This window comes from Nannospalax galili, unplaced genomic scaffold (genome assembly GCF_000622305.1).
Source record: "Nannospalax galili isolate Female #2095 unplaced genomic scaffold, S.galili_v1.0 scaffold443, whole genome shotgun sequence".
Lineage (NCBI taxonomy): Eukaryota > Metazoa > Chordata > Mammalia > Rodentia > Spalacidae > Nannospalax > Nannospalax galili.
Window position 1 is genome coordinate 2,026,317 of NW_008352479.1, and position 26,179 is coordinate 2,052,495.

Here is a 26,179-nt window from a genome sequence, read left to right on the forward strand (position 1 = left end):
TCCATACTCAGCAACTCCAAATCTTAAGCCTTTTTTAAAAATATGGACCTAATTCTATGTAAGACATTTCACGCTCTTACCACTGGCCAAAATCACAATGCAGTTACATTGTGCTGGTTTGGTTTTCCAGTGCCAACAGGTCAAGGCCTGGGGTAAGGCTGCCATTCTGAAAAGCTGCTGCTCTGACTGACTCTGCAGCCCAGGTCTGAGAAAACTGTGAACTGACACACACAGTAATGCATAGTGTTCAACCTAGTATTTAAATTTTTTTTTTGGCCTTTTTGAGACAGGGTCTCCCTGTAGTTCCAGCTGGCCTGGAACTTGCTATATAGACCAGGCTGGCATTGAACTCACAGAGATCTAGGATTAAAGGTATGAACCACTATGCCTGGCTCATCCTAATATTTAATTTTGTTTTAAAAAAATCTTTTTTTAATGGTAAGATTCAGCACACTTTTTAATGTAAATTACTCAGTGACCAGATGTGTTCCTGCATGCCTATAATCTCTGCACTGGGAGGCTGAGGGAGGAGGACTGAAAACTCAGGGCCAACCTGGGCTACACAGCAAATGCCAGGACACCTAGAGCAAGTCTCTCTCAGAACAAACAAAAAATGATTCTGTTTGATCAAACAGGGTTCTTGGAACTTGGGGACCTCATCTATTCTATCAACTCCTCTCCCTGGAAAGGTTGTGGGAAGGATGATTGGCCTCATCACCTTTATTGCTGAGGAGTGCCAGGGGAAGTTTCAATTCCACATTCCATCAGTCTTGAATCAATAACAGCCCCCCCCACCAAGAGCTGGAACACCTTTAAGTCTGTATCACAAGCATGTACCCAGCAGAAAACAGATGGTGCTCTCAATGGAGCCTAGTAAGATGGGCTGAGACTCTTCTTGGTCCTCTGCCATGTAACAGCTGCTGCCAAAATCTATAATCTCTCTGGCATGAGCACACAGGTGTACTGCACAGACACAATGACATCAAGACCCTGACCCCATCACTGGACCTGCTGCACAGAGGCTTCCTGTTGGCTGCACAGCCCTCTGTGAGCACGAGCACGCAGCATGTACTTACTGGGGCAGCAGCTCATCTCTGATGAGAGCCAGGAGGCTGCTGTCGGAATCACAGCTCCCCTCTTCTTCTCCATCCCCTGGCTCTTGGATCACCAGCAGGGTTGTGGTTTCTGAGAGCAACCTCAAGCTGAAGAGTCTCCACTCCACTGGAAGGGGGAAGAAATGCCAAGAACATGGGAACATGAAGAGAGAAGAATGGAGTCTGGGCTTCTGTTGTGGGGTCACACACTTGCAATGCCAGTACTTGGAGGCTGAGACAGGAGGACTGGGAGGCTTAGGATACCTGGGGTGCATAGTGAGTCCCCGTCTCAAAAATAAGTAAGTAAATAAATAAATAAATAAATAAATAAATAAATAAATAAATAAAAAGTTCATACTGAGTACCTGAGAGAATTCTCACTACCATAGCCTTACTTACCATTCTGGCTTTGAACCAAGGAGACCAAGGGTGGCAGGATATAGTCAATAACCTAAAAGAAAGGATTGAAAGATTTGGCTCAGAGCTCTGAAAAGATAAAACCTATATTGAGTGCTGGCTATGGCTTTTTTTTCTATGAACAAAGTCACTAATCAAAGGAGGAGAGAGAAAAAAAATAAAAAGCTAAATTTATTCTGAATCTAAACTAAACTTTTCCCCCCACCAAGCTTATCTAACTCTGAAAAGATCCTCAGGTCAAAAATGATAAAACAGTAATTTTCCGAAACCTTCAGTGCTTATGAAAGCAAGTTGGTATAAGAAGAAAAATCTGCTGGCATCAAACCATCATCATTCAAGTTTAAGACAAACTATAACCAAAATATTAGGGGAAAAGAAAGACACCAATCCCCATGTTTAATCAAACACATCAAAGAACTATGACAAGTTAATCTTGGCTACAGAAAATAGATTCACAAGGTAGAAATATACTACACAGCCCACACCTGCAATTTTTTCACTTATATCAGACAAAGCAAATTGAAATATGATTTGAAACTTAACCCAAAATAACAAGCATTGATTTTTCTCCAAATATCAATGAAGAATCAGGACTATTAATCTAATTTTGAAATCTGTCTCATTAGATACACTCTTTTAGTGACAAAATTCCATGGTGTCTATTCTTTGCACACTGACAGACAGATGCACACAGCTAAATGTCAAACCACTGTGAAAAAAGAGATGACGCCCCAGCAAGGAAGGGTCTCCCCATGTGCTGGGCTGCCCGTCAACACCAACTTGTCATAGTACATTTATTTTTATTTAATTTTTATTATTTTTGATGATGTGTATGTGTGTGTCTATGTTTGGTTATAGAACCATGAATACAGGTGCCTGAGGAGGCCAGAGGCCTGCAGCTGGAGTTACAGGCAGCTGTTAGCTGCCCGGTGTAAGTTCAGTAACTGAACTCTCTGCAACAGCAGTAGGTACTCTTAACCACCGAGCCATCTCTCCAGCCCACATAGAATTGTACAAGGACTCAAAGAGTCAAGGATGTTAAATTTGCTCTTTAGCTCAGTGACATAACAACAGTGGAGGCACTTGTTCCACTGAGGTGCTTTGAGAATTGCAACTGTCCAGTTATCTCAAAAGCAAAATCTATACAGCAGGGAGAAATGTTTCATATTAACAGCACCTATGTTACATGAACTTTTCCTGGGGAGATGTGAACATCTGTTCATCCCAGATAGGGCAGTGATGACAAACCAAAAGAACAATTCTGCCTAAGTGTAGCTCGGTTTACTGGGTTTGCTTATAGACTCACAGGTGAGCAGCTATTTATAACTGTGGATGACCCCAAACAGCTGCATCACTAAGAAGTCCCACCCCAGCCTGACTGATAACCTCCCCATAGCTGCACAGTTAGCCTTCTACAGCCACAGGACTACATGCAGCTGAGGCAGAATTGCTTATGGCTGAAAGATTCGGGAAGTGGCCAAATCTCAGGTGAGTCTAATAACTGTCCCTACCCCCTCTTGAGGGTTTCTTGTATGGCAGCTGGTGATTAAGGCAACAATACCTGTTATGCACAGAGGACAGCATTCCACAAAAACCTATTGACACCATCAACACCTACCTTGTTATTGTTTTTGAGACAGGGTTTCATGTAACCCAGGCTGGCCTTGAACTCATTATGTAGTCAAGGCTGGCTCTGAGCTCCTCCTGATAGGTTTGAGACCCTGTCTCAAAATCAATCTACTCCTAGCATTCTTTTTTTTTATTGTCATGAAATTTCAATTTAACAAAAATTACATTCCATGAGAAAATGTCAAAGTTTTGGGAAACTCCTCATACTGAGTCTACAATTAGATGGAAAACATCACAATCAAGAGGAATGGCTAACACCACCAAATCGCCAAGTCTAAAGTGATGGCAATGAAGTGGGTACAAGCACAGAACAAGGCCAGAAGGTTGGTGAAACAGTGTAGGACAGACAGGCACAAGCATTTTGTAAGTGGACGAATATTTCCAATGATAGAAAAACATATAAATCATTCCTTGAAGGTTACAGGAACAATTAGCTATTTATTTTTAAAACTCAGTGGGAGACTAGGGGTATAACTCAGTTGGTAAGTGCTTGCCTAGCATGCACAAAGCCCTGGGTTCAATCTCCAGTGCTACATGAACCAGGCATGGTGGTACATGCCCATAATCTAACCACTTCAGTTGCAGAGGCAGGAGGAACAGGATCAAGGTCATCCTTGGCTATGAATGTATATTGACTGTGAGGCCAGTCTGGCTACATTAGATACTATCTTTAAAAAAAAAAATCAGAGGTTACTTTTAAATTACAAGGCTCAATCTAACATAGAAAAGAAAATTTTATGGGATAATATAAAACACTGTGGTATTAGCATAGAAAGGGATATTTTAAGCAACACTTAAAAAGCACAAACTAAAAGGAAAGCATAGTTATAGTCAGTTTTCTGTAAGTATAACAAGATTCTTAAGGTTAGGTCATATATAAAGATAAAAGGTTTGGATAGCTCACATAGATGGAGGCCCTTTCCTATCAGCCTCTGGTGAGGGCCTTGTGACAGATCATGGTGTCACAGTGGGGTGGCAGGAGTATATGCAAGAATCCAGAGTGACATATAGCCAGGCTCCCTCTGTTGGTAACACCTCACTCTCTTGAGGACTAAGGATCCTGTGAGACTCACAGTATTCCCTTCCCAGAGCAGCACCCCAGTCACATAATTGAGATCCACTAGGCTCACTGCCTCAGTATTCCCTTCCCAGAGCAGCACCCCAGAGTCACATAATTGAGATCCACTAGGCTCACTGCCTCAGTATTCCCTTCCCAGAGCAGCACCCCAGTCACATAATTGAGATCCACTGGGCTCACTGCCTCGCAACACCACAAGTCTGAGGAGAAATAGTCTAGCACATCAGTCTCTGGGTTCACAAACTAGCCATATCCAAACCCAGTGCAGACATCCCTCCATCTCTACTTGGTTAGGTTCCAGGACACCACAAAGACACAGAACCCATAGGTGCAATTGTCTTTTGCATAACAAGGTAGTGCTGCATATGAACCCCACACCCCCTCCCATGTATTTAAATCCTGTCTAGATAATTACAGTACCTAATACACCTGGATGCTATCTAAATCACTCTTGCAGAGAGTGTTTAGGAACGAAACAAGAAAAAAGTCTGCACAGGCTCAGTACAGATGTGTTTTTGCAATCACAGATGCAGAATCTACAGACATGGATGGCCAGGTGACTAATCAACCTGACTAGATTAAAATGAAAAGCGTATTTGTGTCCCATGCACCCGTCTTAGTTATTTGTCTCATTGCTGTGACAAAATACCTGACAAAAGCAACTTAAGGGAGAAAGGGCTTATTTTGGCTCAGTTCTTCAGTCCAGGGCCCCAGGCCATGGGATGGCTATACCCAAATTCAGGGTGGATCTTCTCACCTAAGCTAACCTAATGTAGATGTTCCCTCACAGACATGCCCAGAGGCTTGTCTCCAGTAAGTCTAGATCCTGTCACAACTGATGATCAGTAGTAGCCACAGTCTCCTTAGATGAGAAGAAAAGCCCCTGACTGGAGGTTGTTAGCAATCCCTGGGCCTGACAACAAATTAGTGTGTACAATACATTAAAACAAGCCAGTGAGAATGGGCAGGCCCCAACTGGACAAGCCAGTGAGAATGGGCAGGCCCCAAATGGACAAAAGAGATTGAAGAGGAGACAGGCCCCAGAGTGGATGGTAAACAGCCAACAGACACATGAAACACCCAAACCCAACATAGACAAACAAAAAAAATAAGATATATTTTACACATCACTAGCTTAAAAACAGGACAAAACATAGCAAGGGCCTGCAGGTCTATAAAAAGATGGGTACTCAGACATAATGACAAATTAACACAAGTTAGAAAACCAATTCCACAACACCATCCACATGCCGACAACCCAGCAATCACACCTCTCTATGACATGTTTAGATATTCATTTCAGACCTGATTGGGGTAGGGGGACGAATAGATAAATCTCAAAGTTATACTTTGTGGAAAAAAATCAGCTCGCAAAGTACACAGACAGCAGGACAGTAGGTGCTATGGTAGAATGTGTGTAAATCTAATTTTCATTTCATTTTTTAATTAACATAGCTTTTCTCCACCACCCCAGGGCAATTACAATGCCCCACAGTAATACAAACTCCAGCCCCAGTTCTGAGCGCGATCCTTCAGAGGGAATACTTGGGCAGTAAGGAGGTAGGAACTAAATGTGTAAAGGAAGAATGTGAGGAAATTGAGAAGACTGCCCACTTTAGCTCACAGTCACTGATTCCTTTATCAGAAGAAAGCTGCCAGGGAGGAAATGAATTGAGGGGCTAGAGAGACGGCTTGGTGCTTAAGAGCAGAGATCCAGGGATTCAGTTCCCAATTCCCATGTCTCTAAGTCTAGCTCCAGGGAATAGGACACCTTCTTCTGCCCTCCCTGGAGATCTATACACACACATACACACATAAATAAAATAAAAAATACAGAAATTGAATAATAAAAATTATCTGAAAATGTGTGCTTACTCAGTAATTCAAACTAGACAGAGAACTGCAACAGTAAAAAAACAACCTGAGCAATTTTATGAACAATCTATTCAATAACTCATTAGATGAAAATAATAAATGCTTTTCAACACGGATCATTGCTTTAAAGATTCTAATAAGGAAAAGGAGACCACATATCTTTTGGCAAACTGTGCATCTCAATATATAATGATTTTAGTAAAGAGGAAAATTTGAAACTAAACTTAAAATATTAAACAAGTTATGGCCTTCAGGGCACAGGACAAAGAAACATACTTGGTTCCTGGAGCAGTTATAATTTTAAAAATATGAAGAACACCAACAAGCAAAATTTAAGCAACTATTTCCATATATGTACACACAAGTTGAGGGTTATTTCTCTGCTATTAAGAAAATACTGTGTGGGGGGATGCATGTAACTGACGCTTCCTAACATGTACACATGTATGAGTCCTTTGCCAGCACCTTTAACTAAATATTCATACACAAACATAAAAGAAATTATGTAACTGAGCTGACAGTATCTATGGGGATTTTATCACCACTGTGGTCGAAACTTAATAGTTACTCAGGGCTAAAATGAAACCATATGTAGACATGCACACACACACATACACACACACACACACACACAAGTAACAGTGCACACATAGAACTGACTGGGTAGGTAAGTTTTGGGGTCTGGAAAGATGGGAGGAGAGTTCTACTCGAAGTGCTGCCCTTGGCATCCATCATTAGAAATAAACGGTCACTAAGTATCAGGCTAGAGGTTCGCTGGAGCCACATGATGACTGGGGTCTTGTTGCTGCTTTCCTTTTCAAGACGGAGTACTTCAGTTCTTTTCTAATAACACAAATCTTCAGCTGACTGTCTAGAGATATAATCTAGAAGATACCAACAATAACAAGAAGGAAACTAAATTGAGGGGGTAGACTAGCTTTCCCACAGCCTTGGTCCCAGGTCCCTGGAGGTCACGCTCTGGCTGGCTCACCACCGGCTGGCTAGAGGAACAGGACCGATGGGATGCTGAAGTCTGAAGGGAGCTTGCAGCTGGCTAAGAGACAGAAAGGGGCTCAAACAGTAAGCTTGGGCCTGGCATCAGAGTAAATGTGTCCTTTCAAAAATTATGTTATTTATTATATTTCAGTAAGAATTGTTTTCCATAAATCTGTGTGCACTTTATTTTATTTTGTATGTTTAAAAGCATCATTCTGAAAATGAATCCACAGCTCAGCAGCTGATCAAAGGCTCCCTCAGCACAAGGTTAATTACATTTCCTTAAATGCAGACAGAATGCTCACTGAAATTAACACAGGAAAAAGATCTCTGTGGAGTGCCAGAAAATCCAGTCTCCAGGGTTGACCAGGTGCAGTATCCCTACAATATATATTGTAGCCCAGACACATTTTGGAAAAAGACTGATTTCACCACAGGGGGAAATCTAACATATAAACAAGATAAATGTTTCTCTAAATAGGAACCTTGGGGTCAGAGTGGTTCAAAGGCTGACTCATTCCTATTAGGGAATGTTTCCTTGACAGTGTATCTCACCTAGAAATTCACTTCTCCTAGGTCAGAGATTAAAACCAATCATGCACCTAATTCCACATTTCATGATTAGTGCTTGAAAACAACTCCAAGTTTCTCCAAATGACTGTGAAGTGACTGCTTGCTTCCTCACCCCCCCGCTCAATCTATAAATACAATGCTCCCTCCCACCATCTCCCAGCAGTCAACTCCCAGCAAGGTTACCCCAGCCTACAGAACCTTGGCTAGGACAGCCCTGCGAGGCACCTTTCTTAAACAGGTCTCTCAAGGGAGAAGAAGCTCCACTCTACTCTAGACCACACCAAGGGGAGCCTCATATATTCTGCCTCTAGCTTGGATTTCCCATCCTGATCAACACTGTTGCCCTTCAAGGCTCAGCTCAAGAAGCACCTCCTTACAAAATCAGGTGCACACCAGCAGACCATGTGAGGCTGCAGTACCCTGGGGTCCCCATCCACACAGTGTCCTGAAAACACACCCCATGCTCCAATTTTTATAGTAGCATCTCCCTGCCCCAACCCCAGGCTGAATTCTGAATGTAAGGACCTAACTCACCACTGCATCCTCAGGCCTTCCTTTATAGAGATGGTTTGCAAAAGGCCCTTACTATAAAAAAAAAACACAATTTCCAAATTATCCTAAATTACAAAGGCCAGAAACAGAAGAGAAGAGAGATAAGGGAGTTAGTCAGTTAATAAAAACATGAATTATGCTTAATCTTTTCCTAAAATCCCATCACTGTCAAGCAGGAGGAACACCTACCACATTTAGATACAAACTTCGAGACTACTAGCAGAAGAGCACTTCTACTGTGGACTGAGGTCCCACCTGTTGCATTCTAGAATCAGCCCCCCAGCCACCACAGACCCCAGGCTGAGAGCTTCTAGAGGCAGAGGAATCACTCTTCCAAAGATACATATGAGTGTATTGCCTGCACATATGTAAGTTTACCTGTGTCATGCAATGCCCACAGAGGTCAGAAAAGGGTGTTGGATCCCCTAGAACTGGAGTTACACATGGCTGTTAGCTGCCACGTGGATACTGGAAACCGAATCCAGGTCTTCTGCAAGAGCAGCCAGTGCTCTTAACCTCTAAGCCATCTCTCCCACCCCACAAACATACTTTTTTTCATATATATATTTTTTATTTAATTTTAAAACTTAATCTTTATACCTTATGGTAAATCCTTTAAAAAACTTTATTGAATTTTTGTATATCTCATACACAACATCCTAATCATCTTGATACCCTCTTCCCCATGAGCACCCTCCCATAGTCTCCCCACTAGATTTCATGCATTCTGTCATTTATGTTAAAGCCTATCATGTCAAGTTAGTATCCTCTGACATCCTTCAGTGCATGTTCATCCACTGGGGTATAGTCAGCCTATCTAGAGTCGCTCCCTTAAAGATCAGCTCTACCTCACCCAGCAACCAGCTGCCCAATGGTTCTTCTGCTAAGATTGGAGCCTGCAGCCTATTTCCACAGTTCTATGCTGGGTTTTTGTCTGCTTGTGTTTGCATGGATCTTGTGCATGCTGTCACCATTCCTGTAAGTTCATATGTGCAAGGTCCCAGGATCCTGTAAGACTCTGTATCCATGTGGTTATATACCTTCTCCTCCCATGGCTCTTACAGTCTTTCTGCCCTCTCTTCCACAATGGTCCCTGAGCACTGGGTGGGTGAAGTTTAACAGGAGAGTCCTGTCCAAGATCCACAACTCTGCAGACTCTTATTCTCTACACTTTGGTTATTTGTGGCCCTTTGTGTTCACTGCCCTCGGTTGTATGAGGGAGTTTTGTTAATGAGAGTTGAGAGATGCATTAGTATTCTTGTTACCCCTTATTCCACTATGTTCCATGAGCCTTGGATGCAGAGGTTTTGTTGTAGATGTATCACTTAGGGTTGGGCATCTCACAGATACTTCATCTCTGTGTGTGACCAGTTGTGGAACTTTGTAAAAAGTCTCCATCTATTGCAAAAGAAGCTTCTTTGATGAGTGGTGATGGTAGGTATACTTATCTATAAATACAAGGATCCATAGAAATTACATTTGTCTAGGAATGTGACAGCCTTGGGGTTTTCTCGAAGATCTAAGATCTCTCCAGCCACATGTATTTAGCTATGTTTACAGTATCAAAAATGAGTTTCCACCCATTGAGAAGGCTTTAAGTTCAATTAGGTAGCTGTTGATTACTCCCAAGGTAAAAGTGCCACTACTACCCCAATATTGTTTGCTGTGCCGGTCACTGATGTGATTATTAGGCCTTAAAGCTGGGGTTGGACCACCAATTGATGTTCTCCATTAGCAGCTTGCATAGTATTCTCCAAAACTATGAGAGCTAGTTTTCAGGGAGGAGGCTTCCATGTCAGTTCCAGCTCCACTAATACAAGCCCTGTGTACGAAGTATGTCCTGTCTTCAGCAATAGGATCTTACTTTCAAGCTCTTGGAGGTAATCAAATTGCTTCTCGGCTTTTTGGCTAAGAACAAGTGGACTATCTGTTCTTATCAGTTTAATATCTGACACATCCTCTGTCCAAACATATTTTTAAAAATACTTTTTAAAAAAAATTTTCCCTTCAACATTCAGTGAGTTTTGTCTAAAATTGTGGTGAAGTGCTCATGGGCCTAGAGAAATTTAAAACCCAGTGTCTTATCCACAAAAAGAGGGAGTTAAAAGTCTCGCCAGTGAAAACCATGCTGCAGATGTGTCTTGGTTTGAGAACCATCATGGAGTCCAACTCAAGCTGAAGTTCATTCTGTACTCTGAGAGGTCACATTAGCAGGGTGAACCTAACCCAACACCGAAGGGCAACAAGGAACCCAGCTAAGCATGGTGGCTCTGTCTATAAGTCCATCACTTAGGAGGCTGAGGCAAGAGGGTTATGGGTTCAAGTTTAGGCCAACAAGATGGTCTTATGAAAAAAAAAACCCAAATATTCTTTTTGTCAAATCCATCTGAGCGACAGTGAGAAAATCACAAGGACATAGTACATGACAGAGAATATGCTAGAGCCCTTCACGGTGGCATGGCTCTGCTCACTGCTACAAGGTCTTTATCAGAACAGTGTGAGACACAGATTCACACTTTTGTTGCAGCAGGAGCAGAGGATCTTCTCATTAATGCTCTGTCTTTCCAGAATCTTCTACAGAATTCATTAAAGTACACCCTGTTAAAATACAGACCACTGCAATCCTAACCATGCTGCCCTGTACTAGCACCTGCTTACATCAGTGCCTGCTTCCATCAGAGCCCTCCCTCCTCACTTAGTACAACAGCCAGCACACTCCACCCCCAGGGTAGAATCCAAGGGCTTTTAATTCATTATATTAGTCTACTGGCTTCTTAAAGGCATTCAGTTAAATTTGTTTGAGGACATGTCTTAAAAACTGAGATCCATTCAACTCTTTTTGAAAATGGAAAATCCACTCTCTTCTATTCAAAAATTAGCAATCCCATTGTGTGTGTATGCACCCACATGTGCACACATATGCACACATGCACATCAGTGCTGCTAATGATCCCCAGTGCTAATGTCCCACATGACATGAGTGTCCTGACCCAGGGATCCTGTAGATGGCTCTGTATACTTGGGCTAAACAACAACACGTGCATCTGAACTATCTAACACTTGCATTGCTAAGTCTCATAGCATCTGCTCTAAATGAAGTGTTAATGCCCAAGTGGTGCTTTGTTTTTATGTTTTTCATTAAGAAATGTTGAATATGTTACAAAGCAGCTTTGAATCATAAAAATCCTATAACCATATGCAAGTTTTCTTTCACAAATAAAAAGCAAAAATCTTACAACTTATGGAAAAGAATATTTCCTAGAGTTATGACCTGTGTTTATGTTCACTAGTAAAAGCGAATGATGTGAAACATTTACTCTTCCTTGCCTTTGTGGTTTGAAAGAAAAGTGCCTCCCACGGGCTCAGGTGTTTGGTGGCACCAGTTGGTGGAGATGCTTTGGAGGTTGTGGATCTTTGGGGGGCAGAGCCCCTCCAGAGGAAGTGGCAGAGAGAGTGGAATGAACACAGAAGCCCTGAGTCCTGACTAGCACAGCTTAAGAGAGACTGCATTTTAGCTCACAAGTCCATCACTGTGGGGAAGTCAAGGCAGGAACTTGAAGCAGTGGGTCACATCATACCCACAAGCAGAAAGAAGTAAATTAATGCTGGTGCCCAGCTCACTTTCACCGTTTTTATGCATTCCAGGACCCAAACCCAGGAAGTGGTACCGCCCACAGGGGGCTGGGTTTTCCCATATCAGTTACCCAAGACAGTGCCCTACAGACAGGTCCACGAAGTAGTCTGATCTGGACAATCTCCCCATGAAACTCCCTTCCAAGGTGATTCTGCACTGTTTCAAGTTGGCAATTAAAACTAACCATCACACGCTACAAACTATTGAGGATTTCTAATGGGGAAACATGTTCCAATCTTCAGAGAGTAAGTCTGTGTGCTGATCTGGTCTTGTCTTATTCTGAGAGTGTGACCCTGCCTCTCCTCAGTCAGGTCCCCCGACTCAGTGTAAGGTGATTCACAAGAGGCCAATCCTGGGTGGAGCTGGCCCCAGAGACCCAATGGAACAAAATGGCCTGGACATCCTGTAGAAACATCTGATTTAGCTCTGTGCTCAGCAAGAGTTAATGTAGTTAGCCACTTCCACATACCAGGTATCGATCAGGAGCCTTGAACACAGTATGTGCTGAAATCTAAAACAATCTCATGTTCCCTGGGGTGTGAGTCTCCTTCCTCATGTATTCCAGTCATGCCCAAGAAGAGATAATTAGAAGATCTCCCATGAGCTGCAGCATTAGGAAGTGGTTTTTATGAAGTAGTGAACTGCAATGAAGACTTTTCTATCATAATTGAGGTTGTAGTTGCAATAATTGGCACACTTGTGTTTTGTGATTAGAAAATACACTAATTAGATTTCTATTTAAATGCAATACAGATATTTATAAACACTAGATCTTAACAAATTAGCCATGAGGTTATTGTTCATTAAGCAATAGGATCAATAAGCAACATCCCAGCAAGTAATATCTCAGCTGAAGACTGGAATTCGCTGGAATAAAATGACCATGACCAACACTTGGTTCTGGTGTGGATGGGTTTTGGGACCAACCCTCTTACTGAAAAAAAAAAAAACTGCAGGTGAAATACAAAAAAACAAAATCCTGAAATTATTAAAGTCTGAAGACAGTGGGGGATAGAAGTCTGAGGCAGACCATGGGACAGACTGTGACAAGAAGAATTCACCAACAAACCAAACACAGGACTTGTGGAACCTCGAGGGACCAGCTGCTGCCAGCACAGGCAGTTGGTGAATTGCCTGACACAGGGGCCTGGGCTGAGAAGGTGGTTTGAGAAGGGTGTCCCTGGAATTAAAGTCCTCGACCTATTCTCAGTGTTCTGAGAAAATGTGTGGGCAGGGCTTGGTGACAGAGCTGGTGTCTTACTTTGAGAGTCAAATCACCTCCTTAGCATACATAATATAGATTTGAGGGGGGGCATGGGGGAGAAGATAAGCAAAATTTCTAGTTATGGCAGAACTACAAAGAAAAATAACCAAAATTAAAACTCAATGGCTACTTCTGACAAATGGGCATAACAGGGCAGAAAAAGACAACAAATGAAGGCATTCAGAATATAGCTGAGGTCCAGGTCTGCCATCCCAGTACTGGGAGGTGGAGGCCCAGGCCTGTAATCTCATCACTGACTGGAGGCTGAGACCCAGGCCTGTGATCCCAGCACTGACTGGAGGCTAAGGTAAGGCCCAGGCCCATAATCTCAGGACTAATTGGAGGCTGATGCCCAGATGTGCAATTCCAGCACTAACTAGATGCTGAGATCCAAGCCTATAATCCCAGCACCAACTGGAGGCTGAGGGCCTAGACCAGGCCCCATCACAAAGAACTGTCCACCCCAAATGTGTGCAGAGTCCTCCTCAGAGGTCTGTGCTATTGATTACCATAAACAATCAGGGAAGAAGGAGAAAGGAGAGTGGGGCACAGTCTTCCAGGGCTATCTCCACTGACCTGAGTGGTTAATCCATGTGAAGAACCCCTATCAGCCCAGCACACATACACATGATCACCAAGTAAATGAAAAAGGACTTTTGGAAACTGACCGTAGAGCGGTAGTCTTTCAGCAAGACTGGATACTGTATCACTGCTTCAAAAGCTGACAGGGTGATCTTGATGAACTCCTCTGATGCCGTCAGCCCTAGGACCACAGGAAGTCATTACTCAGGAGTCCAGCTACATCCAGAATGACTGGCAAATGCCCTGGCCTGCTCACTACTCACCTATGGCTCCATCTATGTTTGTTTCTCCTGAGTCCACTGACTTAATATGACTCTGAAAAGAAAAAATGGTTTTTAATATATGGAGGTTTAGAAATGACTTTGAAATAAAACTTAGGTAGTTACTACTTTGCCTGAAATTGCACCTTTCTTCTTTTTTCTTTTAGACAGGGTCTCCCTATATAGCTCTGCTGGCCTAGAACTCGCTATGCAGACCAGGCTGGCCTCAAACTCAGAGACCCACCTGCCTCCCAAGTGCTGGGATTAAAGGCAAACACCACCAAGCCCAGAACACCTCTGATTCTTAATAAAATAACTCATAGAAAAGATTAAATACATATATTACAAATACTACTATCAAAGTTTCAAAATGTGCTTATATAAATACTATACACAGGGGGGTTGGAGAGATGGCTCAGCAGTTAAAAGTATATATTGTTCTTGCAGAGGACTTGAGTTTGGCTCCCAGCACCCACATCAGGCTGCTCACAACCACCTGTAACTCCAGCTCCAGATCCAATGCCCTCTTCTGAACTTCTAAACTCCATATGCTTGGGAAAAAGATATATGAAGGGCTTTTTCACTATCATAATGAACCAAGCAAGTTGCTTTCCATTCTTCAAAAATACCTGTATGAAGATGACCCTACAGAAGCCCACGGAAGAGCTCTCAGGCCTTGGCACAGAGAAGACACCCTTCCTCGGTGTGGCCACCTTCTTTCTCTCTGAGCCCAGTGCTTCAAGGGGTACCTAAGCCCATCCCTGAAGCACCTGCAATCCTGTAACTCCTGAGGTCTGCAGAGGATACCTGTGAAATCTAAAGTTTGCTTGCTGCCCAGAGTAAAGTCCTGGCATGAAATAGGCTAGTGAGGGAGGAAGACAGAGAGAGAGAGAGAGAGAGAGAGAGAGAGAGAGAGAGAGCAGAATAGACTTGTTCATCGATTAGTGGAGAGGAAGGAAAGGGGGTAGAGGGAGGGGAAAAGGATGGGGTCAGAAAGAGAAAGAGGAAGGGAAGAAGGGAAAGTGGGAAGGAGGGAAGGAGGGACAGATAGAGTGAGGGAAGAAAGGAGAGAGGGAGTGAGAGAGGAAGGGAGGGAGGGAGGAAGGGAGGGAAGGAGGGCAAGAAGAGCATAGAAAAACACAGCACAATTATGTTTACCCAAACACTGTGCCAAAATAATCCAAGACAGACTGCAAGGGCAAAGACTACTCCAGACATTGATGTGTAGCAGGATCATTATGGAATCACAGTCTTGCTAACAGTGCAGACAAAATACTAAATTGAAGAGGGTGATTGGTAACAAGGGTAATGGTTGTGAGTGCAGGAAAACACTGCAAAGCAGGCACTTGTTAGAAGGCAGGATTCAAGCACAACAGTGAAGTTAAAGATGAGCACCAGGAATCCCTCCTACACAGCCCACCCAGTGACTCCCACCTCAGCCATTCTACTCAACATTTGTTCTGAGAACAGACTTCTCCTCAAGGAGGAACCTTCTAGAAAACCATTTTCTCACTTGTGAGTGGCAGCTATTTGTTATTCTGAAACAACAATATAATTAAAATGACTACTTCATTTAAAATTTTTTTATTTATTATTTTTATTTTATGTATATGAGTGTAGCAATACACCTGCATGTATGTGAGTGCACCTGTGTTGTGCAATGCCACGGAGGTCAGAAGAGGGCTTCGGATTCTCCTGGAACTGGAGTTAAGGACAGTTCGTAGCCGCCATGTGGGTACTGGGAATCGAACCTGGGTCCTCTGCAAGAGCAGTCAGTGCTCTTAATCGATGAGCCATCTCTCTAGCACCGACTACTTCATTTTAATTGAGTGCCTCTGACATCTTTTAAACCTCTGGAGTTTATTATAAATATCAACATAGCCAGAGATGCTGAAGGATATGTCCCACTTTTTCCTCATTCTATCAACAACACACACTATAGCACTATTTGTGAGCCATGGCAGAATCAGAAAGATTTTGTGTATATTGAAAGATAGTAGAGTTATTTGGTATTCATGTCATCAAAATTAAATGAAAGACGGAACTAAACCGAGCCTAACTCAGGTAAATGCCACAGTCAAGGGACAGGTACACAGCTGGACAGTGGGAGTCGAAGTCAGTAACAGCATGCATTCTCAGCCCTCCGCTTTCTCCTGTGTCATTTCAAATGTGCTCCTGAGGCTTAACACCAAACCTATCAAAGTGTTTCCATGGACTTATTTACCCTATTTGGGCCTTCCTCCAAACAAAATACATTATCAGGAGAGAATGTATTTTCCCCAAATGTCAAATTTTATTACAATCAACAGATAAAAACATAAAAAGGTCACTTCTCTACAGACAAATGCTACTGTGCATTTTTAATTCTCTCCTGTTAGCATCCAATTCCACAAATGGTAGAAGCGGTGCCATTTTAGTAGGAGTGTAAAAGTTGGCTGGTACTCACAAGAATGGTTCCATAGCTGAACAGAAACTCCTCTGTCACGACTTGAGGTCGAAACACCTGCGGGACCAGAGTTTCTGCAGATTAGATGTTGAAAACCATGTGCAGTTTCAGTTCCAGACAAACAGGCAGAAGTGTTTCATTTTGCTGGGGTAACTGGGGTTCAGGCAGGGTCCAGGGAACACAGGTGGGGTCCAGGGAACACAGGTGGGGCCCAGGGGACAAAGGCGGTGCCCAGGGGACACTGGTGGAGCCTAGGGGACACAGACAGGTTCCAGGGGATACAGGTGGGGCCTAGGGGACAGAAATGGGGCCCAGAGGACACAGACAGGGTCCAGGGGACACAGACTGGGTACAAGGGAACAAGTCGGGTCCAGGGGACACAGGAAAGGTCCAGGAGGCACAGATGAGGTCCAGGGGACACAGGTGAGGTCCAGGGGACACAGATGGGTTCCAGGGGACACAGGTGAGGTCCAGGGGACACAGATGGAGTCCAGGGGACACTGATGAGATCCAGCAGACACAGGTGGGGGTCCAGGGGACACAGAGAGGGCCCACACTTTTCTGCTTTCTCCAGGTGTGAGTACCTGAGACATGACCAGGTGCAGCACCACGGGCATCATGGGGAGGCACACCTTCAGCTGCTTTCCCTGCACGGTGGATGGGTGTTTGCGACCAGATACATTGGCCAGGGCATTGAGAATGTCACCTGTGAAGAACATTCGGGGCAAGAAAGGTGAGAGACCACTGTGGTATGGTGGTAGGGTAGAGGTGGTAGGGTAGAGGTTTCTACCCTAAGGAAGTAGGTAGATGCTGTGTCCTTTTCTATTTTTTCATTTTTTGAGATAGTCTCCTTGTAGCCCCAGCTGGCCTGGAACTCACTATGTAGGTGGGGCTGGCCTCAGTATAACAGAGAGCCTTCTGCCTCTACTTCCCGAGTGCTGGGATTATAGATGTGTTCCACTGCATCTGGTTCTATGCAGTGCTGAGGATTAAACCCAGGACCTTCTGCATGCTAGATAGGCCATATCCCCAGTCCCACAAATGTTGATAAATATATAGCACACTTGCAGCCCCTGGAGACAGTCTGATAGTCTGCATAGATGCTAACAATTGACCTGTAATCTAAAACTTAAAATGAGAATTCATAAATAGAGACAATGGCAGTTTTAGAAATTTTTTGTATTATTCATATTTCAGCTACGACTGCTTATGGTTTCAGTAGCCTGAGAAAACTAATTTAAATTTACAAGTGAACAGATTATAGATCACAACTTAAAAAAAAATAAAAGAACAGGATGGGGGAAAGAGATCAGTTTCCCAAACTTTTAAGATTTTGTGTGTGTGTGTGTGTGTGTGTGTGTGTGTATGTGTGTATGTGTGTGTGTGCCCATACATTCTATGTGCCAGTCTGTGCATATGCATGCACAGTAAAGGCCAGAAAAAGGCAGTAGAGCCCATGGAGCTGGAGTCAGAGGAAGTTATGAGCTGCCCAACTTGGGTGCTGGGAACAGAATTTTGTTCCTCTGCAAGAGTAGTACATGCTTGTAACCAGTGAGCCATCTCTTCAGCCCCAATTTCCAAAACTTTTTGAAAAATATTTATTCATTATTTCTTATTTTATGTGTAAGAGTATATTGCTGTGGTGGTTTGAATGAGAATGTCCCCCATACGCTCCCAGTATTTGGACATTTTGTCTCCAGCTGGTGATGCTGTTTTGGGAGGTCTTAGAAGGTATGGCCATGCTGGAGGAAGCACGTCACTGGGGATGGGCTTAGAGAGTTCTTAAGCCTTGCTAACTCTCCAGTCATACTCTGCTTCCTTTGCCGGCTTGAAGATATAAGAGCTTAGGTCCTGCTCCTGCTCCAGCCACCTCTGCCACCATGCCTCCCTGCCAAATTGGACTGTAAGTCCCCTGGAACTGTGAGCTCAAATAAATTGTTCCTTCTATAAGTTGCTTTGGTCAATGTTTCTATCACAGCAACAGAAAAGTAACTAATACAATTGCCTTCATGTATGTAAGTGTACGTGTGTCATGCTCAGAAGAGGGCATTGGATGCCCCTGGAATTGGCATTACACAGAGTTGTTAGCCGCCATGTGTGTACTGGGAACCAAACCCAAGTCCTCTGCAAGAGCAGCCAGTGCTCTTAGCCACTGAGTCATCTCTCCAGCCCCTCCAAATGTTTTTTACTGAGCAAATTGTAAGATATGCTTTTTTCCAAATATCAGGCCAAAAATGTCTCCTAACTTACTTACTACTAAGGAACAAATGGTGTCTGGCAGGTTGTGATGAGACCACGGGTACTGGGAACCAAACCCAGGTCCTCTGCAAGAGCAGCCAGTGCTCTTAGCCACTGAGTCATCTCTCCAGCCCCTCCAAATGTTTTTTACTGAGCAAATTGTAAGATATGCTTTTTTCCAAATATCAGGCCAAAAATGTCTCCTAACTTACTTACTACTAAGGAACAAATGGTGTCTGGCAGGTTGTGATGAGACCATCATTACTAGAATATTCTGCATCTCTGCATTGTTACTACAACATTCTGAGTCACATTTAACATGGTTTAGAGCTACATTTGCTGGAAATGAATTCAAACATTCCTGGGTGCCCACCTTATACTGTTCTAATTTCTTTTTTAAAAGCATTTTATTTATTCTTTTTATTTTATTGTATGTGTATAAGCATATTGCCTGTATGCATGTAAGAGCACCCATGTCATGCAATGCCCATGGACATCAGAAGAGGGCATCAGATCCCCTGGAACTTGAGTTACAGACAGTTGATAAAAGACATGTGGATGCTGGGAATTGAACCTGGGTCCTCTACAAGAGCAGCCAGCACTCTTAACCACTGAGCCATCTCTCCAGCCCCACATTGTTTTAATTTCTGAAAACAAAATTGGGGATTTAAGTGGTAATAGACATTTTTTTTTTTGGGTCTTTTTTTGAGACAAGGTCTCTAGCTCCTGCTGTCCTGGAACTCACTAGGTAAACCAGGCTGGCCTCAAACTCACAGAGATCTGCCTGCCTCTGCCTCCTGAGTGCTGGGATAAAAGGCATGTGCTACCACACAAGGCAATGTAATAGACATCTTTATATTAAGGATAATTTTTCGGCCTGGTATGGTGGTGAATGCCTTTAATTCCAGCTGAAGAGGCAGAGGCAGAAGGATATCTGTGAGTTCAAGACCAGAGTGGTCTACATAGTGAGTTCCAGGCCAACTGGGGCTACAGGGAGACCCTATCTCAAAAAGATAAATTTTCAAACCAAGTAAATTTTCAGATTTGAACTTTAAATCAGTACTATCAAAATTTTTAGGTGAAATTTTAATGTTTTAACTTATAAATTAAAACCTATATTTTTTCTGGATATGGTACTTGTAATCTCAACACTTGGAAGATGCCAGCAGGAGAGTCAGATGTTTGAGGCCAGCCTCAGGTATATAGCCAGGTTAAGCACAACCTAGGCTACATAAGACCCTGTCTCAAACAACAACAAAAAGTCTACACATTTTAAAGTTCTTTTAACAACAAATATATTTATAACTATAATTTCAAGTTAAAACTATTTCTTCAGATATGAGCAGATCACATCTCAGCCTTCTGACTAAGATCAAGTGTTGATACTGATAAAGAGAAATCTTAAGAAAAGTTACCCAAACTGACCATACAAACCCAATATTAAGCAATTATTGTTTGGTTTGGATTCTTTTTCTTCTTTTTAAGACAAAGCCTCATGTAACCCAGGCTGGTCTCAAACTCACTGAGTAGCTAAGAATAACTTAAACTTCTGGTTCTGCTGTGTACACCTCCCAAGTGCTGGGATTATTGGCCTAGGCCACCATGTCTGGTTTATGAGGTGCTGAGTGTTGGATCCAGGGACTCCTGCATGCTAGGCAAGTGCTCTACCAACTGAACCACATCTCTAATACACTGAGTTCTTTCTTTTCTTCTTTTCCTCCCTTCTCCCCTCTCTCTAAATAGGATCTTATGTATCTTATGTATCCCAGGCTGGCTTCCAGCTCATTATGTAGCCAAGGATGACCATGAAATCTTGATCCTCCTGCCTCCATCTCCCAAGTGCTAGAATTACAGGCCTGAGCCACCTCTCAGATTATGCAGTGCTGGAGATGGAGCCCAGGGCTTCCCACATGCCAGGCTGGCACTCTACCAACTGAACCACATCACCATTCCTGTTTTATTTTTCACTCAGATAGCACCTCAGTGTTAACCTTCTCAAGTCTCAATCCTGTGATAGATGCAAAAGAATTATCAAAACAGAAGAGGCAAATTTACTAAATCTTCAAACCATACATTCAGAGAAACGTCACTGTGCTGGCCTGCAGGAACAGAGCTCTGAGAATGAAGAGGTGGCACCAGCAGCCACTGCAGAAGAAGAAGGAGCCACAGGCCTGAGGAAGCAGTTCAGCTTACCCAGGATTAGTGGCGGCTCCTGCACGATGTGATGGATGAGGAGATCCAGACATCTGGACAGGTATTCGCTCCCACTCGGCGGCTCCTTGTCTGGAGAGGTCTTTCTGCTGTCTCTCTCAATGTACATCACCAGCCTACAAAGAGCACAGTGCAAAGATACCCTCACGGTAAGCCAACCACAGCAGGTGTCTCCAGAAGCAGTCCCAATCATGTTGACATGAGGTTCCTGCCAATCTGTCAGGCACAGTCAGCCTCTGCCTGACAAAGCTAGGAACGCCACATAGGAAGAAAGAGTAAGGCCATGCTAACTTCTCTACCCATGTGTTACAAAGCAATGCCCTGATTTCACTTGCCTTCGGCCAAAGGAAAGTCACATTCTCCAGATGACAAGTCGGGGCAAACAAAGATGTCTGAGCACAGGGGCTCAGGATTCAAAACAGAGCCACAGGTGCTTGCCCTTTTATTGGCCATTAGTATTAAACTTACTTGAAGCCCTAGGCCACTCACTTGAACGTCAATTCTTTCTGGAGACTATGCGCACAGATCCAAAGGTAGATGGCATTTTTCCATCTGTTAATTTAAGATACTTGTCATGTGTGTGTACATATGCATACGTGTGTGGGTTTGTGCATGAGTGTGAGTATATGTGTATGTGTGGGGTTGTGTACAGGTGTACATGTGTACATGTATGTATGTGTATGTGGGTGGGTATGTGCATGTGTGTATGTGTAGGAGGACTTGTGGGGTTGTTTGCATGTGTATGTGTGGGTGTGGGTGTGAGAGTGGGCATCCGTGCATGCATATGTAGATTCCAGAGGTCAACATCAGATGTCTGTCTTTATCGCTGCCTGCCTTATTTTTTTATACAGGATCTCCCACTGAACCTGGAGTTTATCAATTCAGTTAGACTAGCTCTAGAAATCTGCTGTTTTCCCTTCATTCCTAGTGCTGGAGTATAGACACTCACCACCATGCCTGGCTTTTACATGGACTCTGGAAATTCGAACTCAGGTCCTTGTACTTAACCCATTGAGCCATTTCCCCAGTCCCAATATACATGCCTTTTAACTACATCAAACCACCTCAACATGCAGGTGTTTCCAACCCAGAACTGGGTACTTAGGAGGCTCTACGAGGTCATGGGAATTCCCAGGTTTGCTCCTCTATGGAAGGCACAGGTCATTCCTTAAGTTCTTGCCCCCCTCCTCTAAAGGATAAAGAGCCAGAGCCCATGATTCCGAGTCTTCCCAGCACCACTGTCCATCTCTCCATGCTGTTGCCCTCGGTCATCCCATCGATGCTTGTTTGGTTTTCAGGTACTGGGGACTGAAGCTAAGACATACTGCACGCCAAGCAAGCACTCAACCACTGAGCTGTATCCCCAACCCCAAACCTTACTTCTCAGAGAACATCCACCAATCCCCTGAGTAAACTGAACAAAGGAGGCTTCACACATCACACATGCAATGCATTGAGTTCCTGATGCTTAGTTTCTCTATGGCTTGGTCAGTAGATGTAGCCACACGTGCACCTTTCTGCTTTCCATTATTTGGAGCCTCATTAAGAACACATAAGGGCCAGGCATGCTAGCGCACGCCTGTAGTCCCAGCACTTGGGAGGCAGAGGCAGGTGGATCTCTGTGACTTGAAAGCCAGTCTGTTCTATATAGTGAGTTCCAGGCCAGCCCCACTACAGGGAGACCCTGTCTCAAAAAGCCAAAAAAAAAGGAACACATAAGGAGGCTGGAGAGATGACTCAGCAGTTAAGAGCATTGGCTGATCTTATAGAGGACCTGGTTCAGTTCCCAGCACCCACACGGCAGTTAACAACTGTCCTTAACTCCAGTTCCAGGCGATCGGATGTCCTCTTTTGGCCTCCTCAGGCATTGCATGACATAGGTGCACTTACATACATGCAGGCACAACACTCATACACATAAAGTAAAAATTAATTTTTTAATATTAAAAAACTGGGTGAGCCAGGCGTGGTGGTGCACACCTTTAATCCCAGCACTTGGGAGGCAGAGGCAGGTGGATCTCTGTGAATTCAAGGCCAGCCTGGTCTACATAGTGAGTTCCAGGTCAGCTGGGGCTACAGAGAGAACCTGCCTCAAAAAGACCAAAAAAAAAAAAAAAATCAACACTCTGAGAGAGAATCCAAAGTAAACAGGTGATAAACAAGATTGCTCTCTGTCCCCTGGCTGCCTCTACAGCATGTCTTCTCCCCACGGCTTGCCCGTTGCCCAAACTCCCAGCCCTCCCATGGGTCTCCTCTACTGACCTGCGTGATTCATAGGTACTGGCCTGACCCTAGCACTCTTCCTCTCCTCTCACAGGAGTCTTCCTGCTCACCTCCCTACACACACACACACACACACACACACACACACACACACAGTCTTCTCATGTTTGCCTTCTCATGTGACCTCCTGCCACACATCTGTGCATCTTGACCAAACTCACCAAGCCTCTAGTGCGCATACAGCCAGGTTGCCTACAGCTAACACTGCTCAGTGTGCCCAAGGATGAAGTCAGTTTATCAATTTAATAAATATTGAGTATGGTAGTACATGTCTATAATACCAGCACTTGGGAGAAACAAGCAGGAGGAGCAGGAGTTCAAGGCCATCCTCCACTACACAGTGAGTTAGAAGCCAGCCTGGGCTACATGAACTCCTGTCTCAAAAAAAAGAAAAGAAACCTAAAACAAATATTGACAGTGTCTACTATGCCTTTTTCATATTGGTTAGTCTTCACTGTCAACTTGACGGGATGCAGAATCACTTAGTAAAAAAGCGCCTCTGTATGTCTGTAGGGGCATTTCCAAAGAAGGTGGACTGAGGGGTTAAAACCCACCCTGAGTGTGGGTGGCACAACCTCACAAGCTGGGGTTCTGAGCTGAATGAAAATCGAAGAAATGAAAAAGCCAGCTGAGTACCAGCTTTCCCTGTCCTCTACTTCCTGGTCAGCCTAGAGGCGAGAAGACCCGGCGTGAGAAGCCCTGGTGGTACACTCCCACTTCCCTCCCGACAGGGTGGGCTATACCCTCTTCAACTGTGAACCCACACAAATCTTTCTTCCCGACTTCCCTTAAGCTATTTCTGCAGTGTTACCATGCAACATCACAATTTTGCCTAAAATGAACAGCCTGACTCTAGTTTCTAAGAGTGTGCCTGAACTCAGAGGACACCTGTTCCCCGAGATGACTCTTCAAACTGTGTTGTAGAACTGTGCTCTGCAGCTGTGTCCTGGGACTGTGCTCCGGAGTCAGGCCTCACCCATTTCTCCAGCTCCAGTTGGGCAACCATAAGTTTCCATCCACCCTTATCAAGCTATCTTGCCCTTTTGCCCCCAGGCCTAGTATATCTCATACACACAATGTCAAGCATTCTTCTCAGTCTTCATTGTTTTCAGTGAAGATGCATGTGTTGCCATTCCACACTTTGGTATCTTCATTCTCAAGCACACTCACATTCATCCATTATCTTTGGGTGGAACAGCAAATTGAAGTGCCAAGGAATCAAGGTCAGGTGCACAGGTCACAAAAGCTCATGGTTCAGTGAGTTTGCTAAGTCTAATTAAAAATCATTAGTGCAGATTCAGTCCATTTTATAAGTCATTTCTACAACTTCTATCTACCAAAGCAATATAGTGGGAAGGGAAGGGACAGAGCCAGAGGAAAGGAGTGGGGGGAGGGTTCACTCTCCTTGCTGAACTTCACCCGCCCAGTGCTGCTATGGTCTCTTCTTCCTCATTCTTTTCCCCTTGGAACAGTCTTGCTCCCTCTGAGTCCTTCCAAGCTCTCTGTGCCCATTAGTGACTACCCCTGCCTGCATTCTCTGCAAACCTTCTCATGGGCAGTGTGTGGCTGGAATACAATGTCATTTGGGGACACCTGTCCTATGTGGCCCCAAGGACAGCTACACCGGCTCCTTGCTGGAGCCAGGCACCATTTCCAGAGAATCAGAACTCCTCGCCTTCCTCCACCTCTGCTGTACTCTGAGTCCGTCTTTACCTGTCCACTGTACATTCTTTAACTTGTAATTCTTGTGTTCCATTCAGGAGCAATTTACTTTAAATATGGGATGAGTTTTTCCTCTCCCATCTCCCTGCCAGAATCCTCAGCAAATCCCTCCTCCAATTCAATACTTTCATTTCTAATTACAGCTTTTGTCTCTTAGCTTATGGTGGCCAGTGATAAATGGACTGTTGGCCAAAATTCGAATTTCAGCAACTCCAGCATTGTCTACAGCCTAGCTCTCTGATTGGTTCTTTACCTCATATATGAAATGGGAAGAGACATACTTAGCAACTAGCAGAATGCGTACACTAGCTAACTAACCTGACATGTGAAGATTAGTTATGATGAGAAAGAATGGACAAGAGTCTGGAATGTTCCCTCGTTACCAAAGCAGTAAATCGTATCAATATGAAGCAAATCACAGAAATTGCTGCTAACAGTGATACTTTAAAAGACTCAGAAATGATAAGATCTATTGCATCTTTATTTACACAGTCTATGAGGAGTGTCCAACCCATGGCCCTCAGTTCACATGTAGCCCAGGATAGCTCATGGTGGCATGACATCATACAAAAAAAATGCATGTATGCTCTTACAACCTGTGGGTTGCTGGTTGGCCACCTTTGTATTTAATATATGGCACAAGACACTTCTTTTTTCACTGTCACCCAGGGAGGCCAAAAGGCTAGAAACTCCTACATCTGATAAGACACCTTAGAGTCTTAGGAGATGACTGCATTTGACCTTGAACAATGTCAGGGGATTAACCAAAATGAAACTAAGATTTAACATGTAAAATCTCCATGGGGGGTGGAGGGGGGAGAGATGGCTCAGCAGTTAAGAGCACTTCCTGCACTTTTAAAAGACCCAGATTAATATCCCAGCATTCACATCATGGCTCACAATTGTCTGTAACTCTAGTTCCAGGAGATCTGACTCCTGTTCTGACCTCAGTGGGCACCGAACACACATATCATGTACACATACATGCAGGCAAAACTCATACATGTAAAATTAAAGTTGATTTTTAAAAATCTCCACTGGAGTGAATCACCATGGTCCTGGCACATAGCTGCTATGGACCTGGCCAAAGCTTTTCCCCTGTATAGGAGAACACCACGTGAAGGACCACACGCTCAGACCTACTTTTATTCATCATGACAAGGAGTCATTTTCATAGCCTTGCTGCAAAGCTCTGTCAGTCTCCTGCTCTTGGTAGCAAAGCAAGTATAAAAGTCTGTTTCTGAACATTCCAGTTTATACCATTTTGATGATCTTAATCAACTGGACCTGAGGAAGGTCCACCGCAAAGATTTCTGTTGGCTTAA

At 43.8% G+C, this 26,179-nt stretch overlaps 1 protein-coding gene and 1 pseudogene across 1 annotated transcript in view; one reads left to right on the forward strand and one right to left on the reverse strand.

The window, feature by feature from the left end:
• Ulk4 (unc-51 like kinase 4) overlaps window positions 1-26,179 on the reverse strand; it is a 480,002-nt gene that overhangs the window by 290,869 nt on the left and 162,954 nt on the right. The window contains exons 26-32 of the mRNA XM_008849437.3: window positions 20,832-20,965; window positions 16,985-17,106; window positions 16,401-16,457; window positions 13,958-14,009; window positions 13,781-13,875; window positions 1,494-1,545; window positions 1,077-1,221 (exon numbers count right to left, since the gene is read on the reverse strand). Of these exons, the coding sequence (XP_008847659.1) occupies window positions 1,077-1,221; window positions 1,494-1,545; window positions 13,781-13,875; window positions 13,958-14,009; window positions 16,401-16,457; window positions 16,985-17,106; window positions 20,832-20,965 (657 nt within the window). The remainder of the gene's footprint in view (window positions 1-1,076; window positions 1,222-1,493; window positions 1,546-13,780; window positions 13,876-13,957; window positions 14,010-16,400; window positions 16,458-16,984; window positions 17,107-20,831; window positions 20,966-26,179) is intronic.
• On the forward strand, window positions 10,103-10,218 carry LOC115067054 (annotated as a pseudogene).